General features: G+C 46.0%; 1 protein-coding gene across 1 annotated transcript; it reads right to left on the bottom strand.

The window, feature by feature from the left end:
- Positions 1–306: 306 nt before the first annotated feature.
- Positions 307–9,956, bottom strand: f13a1b (coagulation factor XIII, A1 polypeptide b). The gene is made up of 17 exons (XM_088294972.1): positions 9,940–9,956; positions 9,686–9,813; positions 9,377–9,609; positions 7,826–8,045; positions 6,175–6,363; positions 5,689–5,940; positions 5,380–5,498; positions 4,910–5,017; positions 4,337–4,511; positions 3,613–3,751; positions 2,439–2,542; positions 2,286–2,374; positions 1,909–2,062; positions 1,524–1,799; positions 1,236–1,396; positions 1,021–1,157; positions 307–547 (listed from the first exon to the last, which is right to left on the bottom strand). Exons 4-17 carry the CDS (start codon positions 8,013–8,015, stop codon positions 406–408), a joined length of 2,235 nt encoding a protein of 744 aa, XP_088151098.1. The 5' UTR covers positions 8,016–8,045; positions 9,377–9,609; positions 9,686–9,813; positions 9,940–9,956; the 3' UTR covers positions 307–405.
- Between the last annotated feature and the right edge of the window lie 1,286 nt (positions 9,957–11,242).

Below are 11,242 nucleotides of genomic sequence, written 5' to 3'. Positions count from 1 at the left end.
TTTTTTTAATAACATAACTATCTGTACCTCAGTAATTTTTCCAACCTGTTAATTATGAGCCAAATCAGCAACAACTTTCACATCCTTATTCCTGTCAACCCCGCAATCAGTTCAAGCCTTGTGGACTCATGACAAGTGGTGATGAACAGGTCATAAGCGTGGCTTGATCATACAAAGCCTCAAGAAAAATGAACCTTATGACTGAAAAACAAGGACCTTCTGTGAACTCACAAAACAGTCTGCTCTCTAAATTTCATAAGTCACAAGGCGGGTGGGGGTGACAATAACGGCACTTGTACACACGGACAGCTGCCACTCATTTATTTAGTCAAGCCACAATGACAGCGCGTAGAAAACACAGCAGGAGGCCACAGTCCTACCCATCAACCCGGACGGAGCGTTTCCTCAGGCCTCCACAATGAGCGTGACCTGGCCGTGCACCTGCCTGAGAGCGGCGCAGTCCAGGGTGGCGATCAGCCTGCTGGTGCCGGCCCGCTGCGGGGTGAAGAACTCGCTCCAGGTGAGAGATGCGCCTCCTGTGATAATCCTGACAGAGAAGAAGCAGAGGTGGGAGGAGGTCACATATGTGCAAGTCCGTAAGGAACGGTTCAAGTCGCAACGTTTAAGTTCCAAGTCAATGCATCAAAAAGCAAGCAAGTCCCCGGGGCATTTGGAGAAAGTCCAGTCAAGAAATATCGGAAATGTGTGAGTGTGTACACATTTCTGGATTATAAAGCGCACCTGTACATAAACCGCAGTCTCTCTCTCCCTCCCCCTCCCTCCCTCTCTCTCTCTCTCCTCTCCCCCCCCCCTCTCTCTCCTTCCTTTTCTCTCTCTCTCCGCCTCCCTCCCTCTCTCGCTCTCCCCCCCCCCCCTCTCTCTCCTCTCTCTCTGTCTCTCTCTCCCTCCGTCTCATGTCACAGATTTTAGCCAAGTAAGTCAAAAGTCTTCAAATTTGGTGACCGTAGTCCCCCCCCCCCCCCCCGAAGTCACCAATTCAGGAATTCCTGTCGCGCTCACCTGTAGTATTTGAACTTGGGAAGCATGAGTCCAGCTCCTTCCATGCGAATGTAGACATCCTCCAGGCTGGTGCTTAAAGGGTTTGTAAACTGCACGGTGGCCATCATCTCCTCACTCACTTTCCCGGGGCCGCTCACCTGACGCGAGGGAGATACATGAGATCGGCATCTGAGCGGGCGATTTGAACGTGACGTCGACGGGACTTCGGTCGGAACCTTGACGGTGAGTTGGGGATTGTGCAGTCGGATCACTTTCATGGCGGTGATGATCTGTCCCGTCTCAGTGACCTTCCCCGTGACGATGAAGTGCAGGTTGGCCTGTTCCACCAGCGACTTCATGTACTGCTTCGCCTCAACGGCCACAGATTCTTTGACGTCTATAGAGCACAAGGACGTTGGAGAGTGGGCGGGGCATTACTTTATCCGTGCCTCTATTTCAACACAGAGTTGAAGTACTCTTGCCACCTTGGCCCCTCCCACAAGCCCCCGCCGCCCCAGACTTACCGCCATTCGGCCCAATCTTGACCGAGGGAGTTGTGAAGAGGAACTCGGAGCTGATGAGGCCCGTGTAGTAGACGACGCTGCCGCTGACGTACGCGTCCACAGTACGCCGACTGCCGCTTCGATTGACGAATTTCAGATTGAACTCAAAGTCTTCACCAACGCTGACTTCCACGTTGGACAGGACCAGGTCGACCTCCCCCGGAGGCAGGTTTGACTTCTCTCTGTTGCAGCTGTACGCCTCGGCTTTCTCCAGGACGGTGCGCTCCTCAGCGCTGCCTTAATATCATTTCAAGGTCATTTCGCAATATCAGCTTTGCAAATAAATGGCTGATGATTATATGTATCACGGTGGTCCACCAAACTATGGCGGCAACTTCTCACCGACCTTCAGGGAACTTGTAGTGATCAGTGATGTCACAGCGGTTCAACGAACCAGCAGCTTTGGTCAAAACCATGCGGCCAATGTGACTGCGATTCACCTTGACCGGCTCCATGCTGCCATCCTTCCGCCGGGAATAAAACACCATGTCGCTGTTCACCTGCGGACAGACGAGAGAGCATCAAAACGGCGCCCGTGTTGACTCGGCGGTTGCTTAGATCGAACAATCTTTGCCAGCGCTGTGTAAATGATGCTTTCACTCGGGGTCTAGTCACTTTCGTTGCCATTGTATAACCGGTGTACAACTTTCGTAACATTTTTGTTTTGTGATGTAAAATGTGCCTCGGCTCAATTAAGTTTGGGAAAGTCTCAAAGTGACCCACCTCGGCAAATACAAAGGCGGCGTCAAAGGGGAAGCAGATTTCACCGTGTTTAATGGCGTGGATGGACGCCGGGCCGCATCTGTACAAGCCTTCAAGGAGACGAGGGAGATTTTGCGTCAGAGCACGGCAACATTTCCCAACGTCCACATTTACCATCGCTGGTCTCCTGCGGTGTGGCATCCACAACCTGCCAGCCTCCGAAGCTTGGCGGCAAGTCCGGTCTGGTCATGTAGCACTCGTTCCAGCAGTGGTAGTTCCTGGTGGTGGCAACCGCAAACGGAGTGAGGTCAAACTTGAGCAGGCTGCTTGTAGTTCAAGTTGATTTACTTTTCTGACTCGCTTTGCGCTGACAAAAAGCCTTTCATACTTCCTGAAAGGAATCGATTGTGTTTGCGTCATGGTCCCGAATTATTTTTTAAAGGTCTTACATAGTCATACGATCACTTAAGATGATGTGCTGACTCGGCAGTTTAGAAGGAAATTAATCTGCACACCTTTGTGGCTGACACAGTACAGTTAATCATTTTTAGCTTAACGGGCAGACTCAAATGTTTCTCAATTATTTTCTGTTACGCCCTCCGCAAGAAGAAAAACAATTTGCGCCCCCCCCCCACTCTCCACCGCAACTATAAATAATAGCATTTTCGTTGAAAAACAAACCTACACCGAAGAGTTAATACTCGCTGCGCACAATGGGTAAGGAGAGCGCCACTGCCAACTACTGGAGCGGAGGTGCAATTACACAAAAAAAAAAAGCATGTTCCCCACGGTCACACGCGCCCCCCTCAGCATCGCACCGGGCCCGCCCCATTATCTGAGAAACACTGATTTAACCTAACAATTTCTACATATTATTGACTCAGTCTTGAGGCCGCATGATCTTTGATCATCTACTTGTGTGCTGAATGAACTGTCTCACTAGTGAAGGCAAAGAATGCACAAACTCATAGGCCCTTAAGCTGAACATCAAGCATATTCATCAAATGATCAAAAGCATTACTAGAAGGACAACTACAGGTTACTAGTGAGGGCCTTCTGGTGCTACTAGTGGGGTCCAGAAATCTAGTATTAAGTGACCTGTCTACTATTTGACAAGTGCAGCAAGGAGGTTCACTAGTAAGGTGAACTTGATACTAGCATTAGTAGTGGAAAAACTACTAGTAAGACAGTTGTTTGACTCTTGCATGGAATTGTCTAACTAGTGATGGCAAAGAGTGTACTAGTACAAGCTAGATAATAAAGACATCAAACGAATGCTCAAACAGCGTTCGAAACCTGTCGTCCAATTTGAGACAGAAAAAACCGTGTGAGGAAGAAGGAGAGCTACCAGATGGAGTCTCTGGTCCGGCTGCGATCGATGCGGCCGTTTTCGTCCAGGATGATGTCGGACTTCAGGTTGCCGTCGTTGTCGTGGGCCGAGAAGTAGTTGGTGACAACTCGTGACGGTATACCCAGGCAGCGCAAGACTGCCAAAACAAGACAAAACTTGAGTTCTCTCATAAAAGCCAACATTCAGTTGTGTAAATTTGCATTTGTTCTCATTAAAACCCCACGCAAAGTTTTTCTATTTCTAAATTTCTCCTAATTTTGGAATCCTACACAGCAAACATTGAAGTGATACATTTTCAGGGATCAATTTTGGGGAGTTCATTTTAACACTCAAAGTGTCATTTTAACCTTTCCAGAGTTACCTATTTCACAGAGTTGATCACACAGTGTTAGATGAACTCAAATCATGAAGTTAGTTTGAGAGACGAGTCAGCGCCATTTTGACCTGCACGTATGAGCCGTCGACGGGCCGGCAGATTCAACATGCGAAATAGCCTCAGCTGCAACTCATCATTCGGATTGGCTGTTAGCCAGCGAATCAGAAACGGGGACGTGACGAATGGCAAACTAAAGGGCCTTATCCAGTAAATTAAGCTCAGCTAATTGTTGAAATTTGTACTTCAATTTGATCCTTTGTTCCTTGAGTTCAAATTGAGCTGATGTGAACTCTGGCTCTTTTTTTTTTTTGTTCCTCATGAGACTGAAATTTGCAGTGCACTCACATGTGTTGAAGACGGCGGCGTAGACCCAGCACTGCGCGTAACACACCGGCATCTTGCTGCTGGCGTAGGTGAGGAGGATTTCGGTGCTGCCGGTCCAGGCCGTGGGCGCCACGCCGTAGGTGTAGTCGCCACTCCAGTTTCCCACCAGCACGCCGTCATCGTCGCGAGAGTCCAGCTACATCCCAAGCAAATTATTTGTTTCAAAGAAAGTACATTTTCTCACTAAAGGCAACGACAATCTTGTATCGGCAGCGTCACGCTTTCGGTGTGTTGGCGGCTCATCACGTTATCAGCAACGGAGGAGTAAGAGAGAGAATTCTTTGTCAGCTAAAAACAGCAGACCGTGTGCTCTCGACAGAGTGATCTTCAGCATCAATAACACGACATTCAATTAAAAATGAAATAAAAGCAAATTTTATTCTTAAATGTTACTGTTACAAATGCATGAGGCAAAACCGGCTATCAATTTTGAGTCATCAGGGAAAAAAAAGTGCGTTAGTTTTTCAAGCAAGTAATCTGTAAAGGAAGTAACGAAATGGCTTAACTGAACGTAAGCGAGGCAACAGTGCTCACCATGGCAGAGGCCCTTCTCGCCACCTTGATGGGGTCCCCTCGGTGCACGAGGGGCATCTCACACCGGTCCATGATGTACAGGCACGCATCCAGAACGCCGTAATTAAACTACACACGAGAAAAAAAAGAACACATTTCATTTAGAAAATGCACAGATGGGACAAGTCGTGCTTGTCCATTGATGAGGTCATTAAAAATGAAATAAAATAACATCGGACAATGGTTTAAAAAATATATATAATGAATAAAATTATTTAGTTTTTTTTGGTACAAACACAAGAACATTCTGAATTACAGGCAGAAACATTCTTTTCTGCTTTATGCGAAAAAAAAAAAATATATATATTTTTCAATACAATGAGAGTATAATGGGCGTCACTCCTCCACTCGATATGTTCATTTGATTAAAATGTAACAATTTTGAAAACAAATAAAATTGTATTTCTGTACTCTATTCAGCGGACGCGCACCTGTCCATAGTTCCAGTTCCGCTCTGCGACGTCGTCATGGGAACCGTGGTAGATGATTCCCGTCTCCATCATCACGCACTCGTCACGCTCGGCGGCGTCGGCCAGAAACACGCTGTCGGCTGCCAGAAGACGACATGCTCACACTCAAACAAGACGAATCGTCTTTTGGGCTTTTTCTCGTATAAAATACCAAAGTTCTCTCTCACATGAAATTGAAACATTCTCATGCATACTATTGAATTGGTCTCACATGTGTCGCTTGTACGTGTGAGAGCGTATTCAGTGGTTTTCAGGAGGGCTTGAACTCACCCGCCAGCCAGGGGTTGAAGAGAACATAGACGTAACGGCTCTTGTCCCGCCTGGTCCTGCGGATGCCGTACGGGGTTGCCACGGCGACATACATCTGGTACTTGCCCACGATGCAGTTGGCGGCGGGCGTGACGCCAATGCTGAGCACGTTGTCCGAGGTCCGGATGATTCGGCCCGGCCATGAGCTCCGCGTGCCCTCCTCGTCGGGGAAGACGGGAACGTATGTGTTCTTGCTGTACTGAGGATTGGAACCTGGGAGAGAACGATAGACATTCGTACGGTTAAAAGAGGGTACGCACACTTTGCTGATTTTGATTTTTCCTCATGAAAATTTGGGGGGGAAATTTTTTTTCAGCTTGAAATAATTCCTCTTGGTCTGTTATTTGAAAGGGGTGTGTGGACTTTTGCAATCCACCGCATGGTGCTTCGTTGCCTCCTTGCCGATTGGACACGTCAAACGATGTGCAGGTGTGCGAGTCAGCTCACCGATGACAAACTCCACGGCAAACTTGTCCTTGTTTGGCTGGTAGGGGCGGTTGAAGGTGACGTTGAGCTGGAACTCTTGCCCTCGACGGACGATCAGATAGTCGCACTCGTACACGGCCGTGTGGTGCGCATTCTTGTTGCTCTGGTCTTGATTCTTCATCAAGTCCACTTCCCAAATGTCCAGGAACTCTGCGCAAACACACACACACACGCATACATTTGTATTCTTGCACCCCACTTTCAATGCTTTGGCACCAGATAACGGCAAAAAAAAAAAGAAAAAGAAAAAAAAGAAAAAGACCTTTGCATTCCGAGTGGTCTCGTGCGACACCAACAAATCACGGAATTGAATTCTCAGGTGCAATTTGGACTTAATTTTTACATGCGATACATTATTAATCAGTATTTAAATACCGTTTTTATTTTCCTATCACTTTAAGAGTATTGAGGTAACTTTTAAGAAGTATTTAATTACATCCAGGAGTGTATAGACAACTTTTAGGGAGTATTTCAGAGTTTTAAGCGTACTTGGGTCATTTTCAAGAAGCATTTGAGTAGATCTAGGAGTATTTCGATTATGTTTTGTGAGTATTTGAGTACATTTAAGAGTATTTATTTCACTTTTGGGAACTCTTTGGTTGTATTTCAGTAGCTTTTAATGGGGAAGTCAACCCAAAAAATGTTCTTTACAAGGGCTCAGGAAATGTCACCTGAGCAACTGTGATGTCATTTTCAGTCGACAGCAAGTGACAAAATGGCCGCCCCTTGAGATGGCTAAAAAGATTTTTTGGGGGGGGGGTTGGAGAGTATTTCAGTGTATTTAAAAGTATTTGGGTAACTAAAGAAGAATTTGAGTGAACCAAAGAGTAATTAGATTACTTTTAGTGGAGAAGATGAAGATCATCCTTTCTTGGACACGTGTAAATGTCTACATTTGATGCATCACAGTAAACACGGCCACTGGATCGGGGGTGATTCGATATTAAATAGATAAACAGATTGCGATTCGATGAACAAAACCATATCTTTAAGGGTGGAACAGTTCAAAATGTTGTGATTAAGTTTGGAGCAATACCATTAGATTTGATATTCAAAACAATGCGAGAGTTAAAATTTGTTGGTGTTAATTATGAAGAAGCCTATAAAATGAATATTCTTGCAAGCTGAGCATTGCTGTTCTGTGCTACTTTTGAAAAGCCAAGTCAAAGAGAAATTGTGCCACTCAAGATAAGGTGGCTGTCCAGGATTTGGCAGATGACGATCAAGTTACACGTTTTGGACCACGATTAGCCAAGCCAGTCATCAGCTGTCAATCCCGTCTGCGTATCTGCGTCCGACAAAGAGCCCGAGCGTGATGAGGGTGACAGGCTGCCGGAAGTGAGGGCAGTTCATCTTGTTTGACTTTCGATTGTGCTGTCACTCATCTTGTCAATCATATGCAAAAACGGCAACATGTTTGTTACTTGATAAGAACTTGTGTTGTTCAGCAACGGGGCCAAAAATAGTCAGCCTCTCTATTTAAGTAGGAGGACAGATAACGGACTGAAGTGTAGCCTAATAGCTCGAAAAAAAATAACATTTACAGATTCTGTCAAATCAAACAAGTTCAGAAGCAAAGAATTCACATTTGATTGTTTGCCATCCCCCTTACCGGTCAAAGGCGGAAGTCCTCTCGGGCCGACGGCACCAAAGAGCTCAAACTCGGGGATGTCGGATTCGTCCGAGTTGGAGTTGGCGGCAGCACCGGCGGTGCGGCCTCGGCTGCTCACCTTGGGACGGAGTCCGGCGGGAGTGGGAGGAGCGGGTGAGGCGGTGGCGGAGGTGTCAAGTTGGCCAGACATGATGCTTGGCGATGTTTCACTCACTGAGGACTGGAAGAGAGGAGAGTGATGTCATAGCGCTGACTTGCAACCAATGGTAGGCAGTCCGCTCGAGGGTTTGGATAATACAGAACATGGGATAGGATTGGTTCTGGGTTAGGTTCAGATCAGGATCATGTCAATGCTCCGACCTCTGCCGCATTTTCGTCGCCAAGAGGCTTGCCTTTTTTTTTTTGGCGCGAGGGTGCCGTTTGGTCTCAGCTGTCTGCACTGTACACCATTAGTCTACACCAGAGGTGGGCAAACATTTTGATTGGCGGGCCACAATGGGTTGCAAAATTTGACAGAGGAGTCGGACCAGGAGCAGATGGATGGAGTGTTTTGGTATAACCTCACCTCATCGAAAAAAAAATAAAAAATACATTTCATTTTAAATGTAGTTGAACAAAAGCATTACAACAAAATATCTGTCTTTGACACACCACAGTATTTAGAAAATAAAAATAAATAAAAATAAAAATAAATAAATAATAAAAATAGAACATTAACACAGTTTATTCATTACATTTTTTTCAAGTTTGGCGGGCCGGATTAAAACGTTTAACGGGCCACATGTGGCCCCCGGGCCGTAGTTTGCCCACACCTGCTCTACACAGTCAAGCGCTTGGCATTCACTTCAGCGACACACATGCTTGCAATTATCCTCACTGACTCACTCACACATATCCAACCAATTTGAATGAACTCTCCAGAGCTGAACACATACTCACCAAACTACAAAAGGAGTGTTGGGGCGGCCGTGATGACCAGGACCAACATGGCCGTTTGGGAAAAATTCACAGATTATCCTGAAATTGTCATTGGTTACCCAGATGAACTAAAAAGTTAAGATTTATGTATTCTGACAAAAGTGTATCGGCTGAGTCCTGACCTGTGATTGGATAAGAAAGTGGCATCTATGGCCGAGGAAAGGAAAATTAGAATTAGAAATCCCTTTATTGTCATTGTACTCAAGTGTGCAACGAGATTAGAGATGAAGATGAAAATGAAGCGGGCACTAAAGTTCTGCATTGTTGTTGATGCAGATTTTCTCATGTGTTTCAAGCGTAACCTCCCAAATACCAAATCAAGACATTTTAGCCAAATATGCCACTCGAGTATGACTCGTGCCGAGTCACATGACTGGCGTCCCCGACCTCCGTTCAGTGCTGTTTACGCAAAAGATGATTGTGACACATCCTCAGTGGCACACTCAACGCTCTAATGCAATCAACATTTACGTAAGTGTCCTTAAACAACGAAATAACAAGACACCCATGCAGGGATTCTCTCAACAAATTTGCAAGTTTGCATCACGAGAGCGAGTTAAAAGTGGTTCTCACCAAGAAGCGTGCAAAGGGTCTCCAACCTTGGTCAAAGAGTGAAAGCGTGTGCCTGCCTCCTCACGCCCTTCTGCTTAAATAGTCCACGTCGTTTCCCTTGTGCGTATGAGTGGGCGTTATTACGCGGGTGGGCAGGACCCTGCAGCGGGGTGGGACCGCATTAAGTCAGGACAGTCGGTCCATCTTTGAGAAGGACATGTGGAATCTGAGGTCTTGGTACTGCTTCTCTTCATCTGGAGAAAAAAAAAGAAAGACATAATCAACACCAGTTTGACTAACATTCCTTTTGGTGAAAGGAAAGTGACCTACGATCGTTCGCTGCAAGTCCTCCTCACTTGTGACCCAGTTCACTGGCCACGCGATAAAACATGTCCTCATCCCTCCCGAGTTTGGCGTTTGCAGGAAGTGGTTGACTTGTTGACAGGGCAGCCATCACGCTAATATTCAGCAGACCTCAACATGAGTATCCCGCCTATGTGCACGGGCGATCCTCTTGGTGGTCGACGGTCAACATGTTTGAAGGTGCAAACATAGCGGACTATTCGCACACCTGAACATCTCACCTTGGAACTTGGCGTCGACAAGATGCGTTCTTTGGTTTGGTCCGACCCGACTCCGCCTTGTCAATGGATGACGTAGCAAAAAAAAAAAAAAAAACAGAAGGGCCACTTGATGAGAAGCAGTGGTGGGTAGGAAGAAATGACAAATACTTCATTACTACCGTATTTTCCGGACTATAAGCCGCTACCTTTTTCATAGATTTTGAACCATGCGGCTAATACAACGGTGCAGCTTTTCTGTGGATTTTTCTTTCATCTGTTGGGGTGCTCTGTAGATCAGAAAATATTATTATGGTACATTACAATTTGAAATTCGGGTATTTTAGCAAGAAACATGAAGTCGATGCGCATAATTTGCTTGAGTGGGCCACGTACAATGACGTGGTGGTCTCTAGCTTGCCCACGGGTCTTGAGTTTGATAAAGCGCAGTGGTCCCCAACCATTTTTTACGCCGCAGACGGGTTCATACAAGTCCTCAACTTTAGCGGACCGCAAAGAAGGGAGGCGGTTCGATATATTTTACAGAGTGGGCTTCGAACATGGTCTGTTTTATTTTACTCATTTTGCTAGCTTGTGGGTTTAATATTAGCATAATGCAACCAAGAAGATTAGCATCATGACATCAAGAGTCCGATGAACCGGAGAGAGGCCCATCACGTTTAGAAATAAAATATTACGACGAATTGGTTTACTTGTGTAGTTGCGGTAACAGTTTGTGTTTTGCCGAGCAATGTTGTTTCCGAGTTTCCTGAATGCATCACACGACTCGCTGAACGGGAGGAGTGCAAGTGAGAGCAGGGAGTGGACAGAGGAGGGAGGTTCCGTGTGACTAATTTTCGGTCTGCTGTTGGCATTGGCTACGGCCCACAGTAACAGTGTTGTGATAACAAAAGGGAGAAAGTAAAGTAATATTCACCAGTTATGTTTTTTGCGCAGGTTTAGAGTAACATCAGCATTTTACTCCGTCCTCTGATTGGCTGCGATAAATAGTCTCGGGATGTCCTGGAATTAGGACGAATTATGGCACTTATTAAATATGAATTTTCAACAAGATGTTTCATGAACGACCGGAGAATCGCTAGGATGGCCAACACTGTTACTGACTGGCTTGTGAAAACCTGGATAAGGATTTATATGCACTTACAGTAAACAAGCTAGCAAGGTCACTGAAGGCCCAGGTCCCAAAAGCACTTCCCGCCACTGCCGCCCCCCCCCCCCCCAAAATAAAATAAATAATAATAATTTAAAAAAATGCTCTGCACACTAGATTAGCATTGCGTGGCCACAAAGTAGCACATTAGACTCA

The sequence above is a fragment of the Idiotropiscis lumnitzeri genome, chromosome 4 (genome assembly GCF_059441095.1).
Source record: "Idiotropiscis lumnitzeri isolate Australia: NSW breed Sydney's pygmy pipehorse chromosome 4, RoL_Ilum_1.0, whole genome shotgun sequence".
NCBI lineage: Eukaryota > Metazoa > Chordata > Actinopteri > Syngnathiformes > Syngnathidae > Idiotropiscis > Idiotropiscis lumnitzeri.
Note: the sequence above shows the minus strand (reverse complement) of the source record. Positions and strands in the feature narration are given on the sequence as shown.

What these genes read in the sequence shown, in the direction of transcription:
- f13a1b (XM_088294972.1), bottom strand. Translation starts at nt 8,015, where the DNA reads ATGTCTGGCCAACTTGACACCTCCGCCACCGCCTCACCCGCTCCTCCC. An exon ending in AGGACTTCCGCCTTTGACCG is followed by an intron (nt 6,364 to 7,825) that starts GTAAGGGGGATG and finishes GTGTTTGCGCAG; the next exon opens with AGTTCCTGGACATTTGGGAA. An exon ending in CTTCAACCCCTGGCTGGCGG is followed by an intron (nt 5,499 to 5,688) that starts GTGAGTTCAAGC and finishes GTCTTCTGGCAG; the next exon opens with CCGACAGCGTGTTTCTGGCC.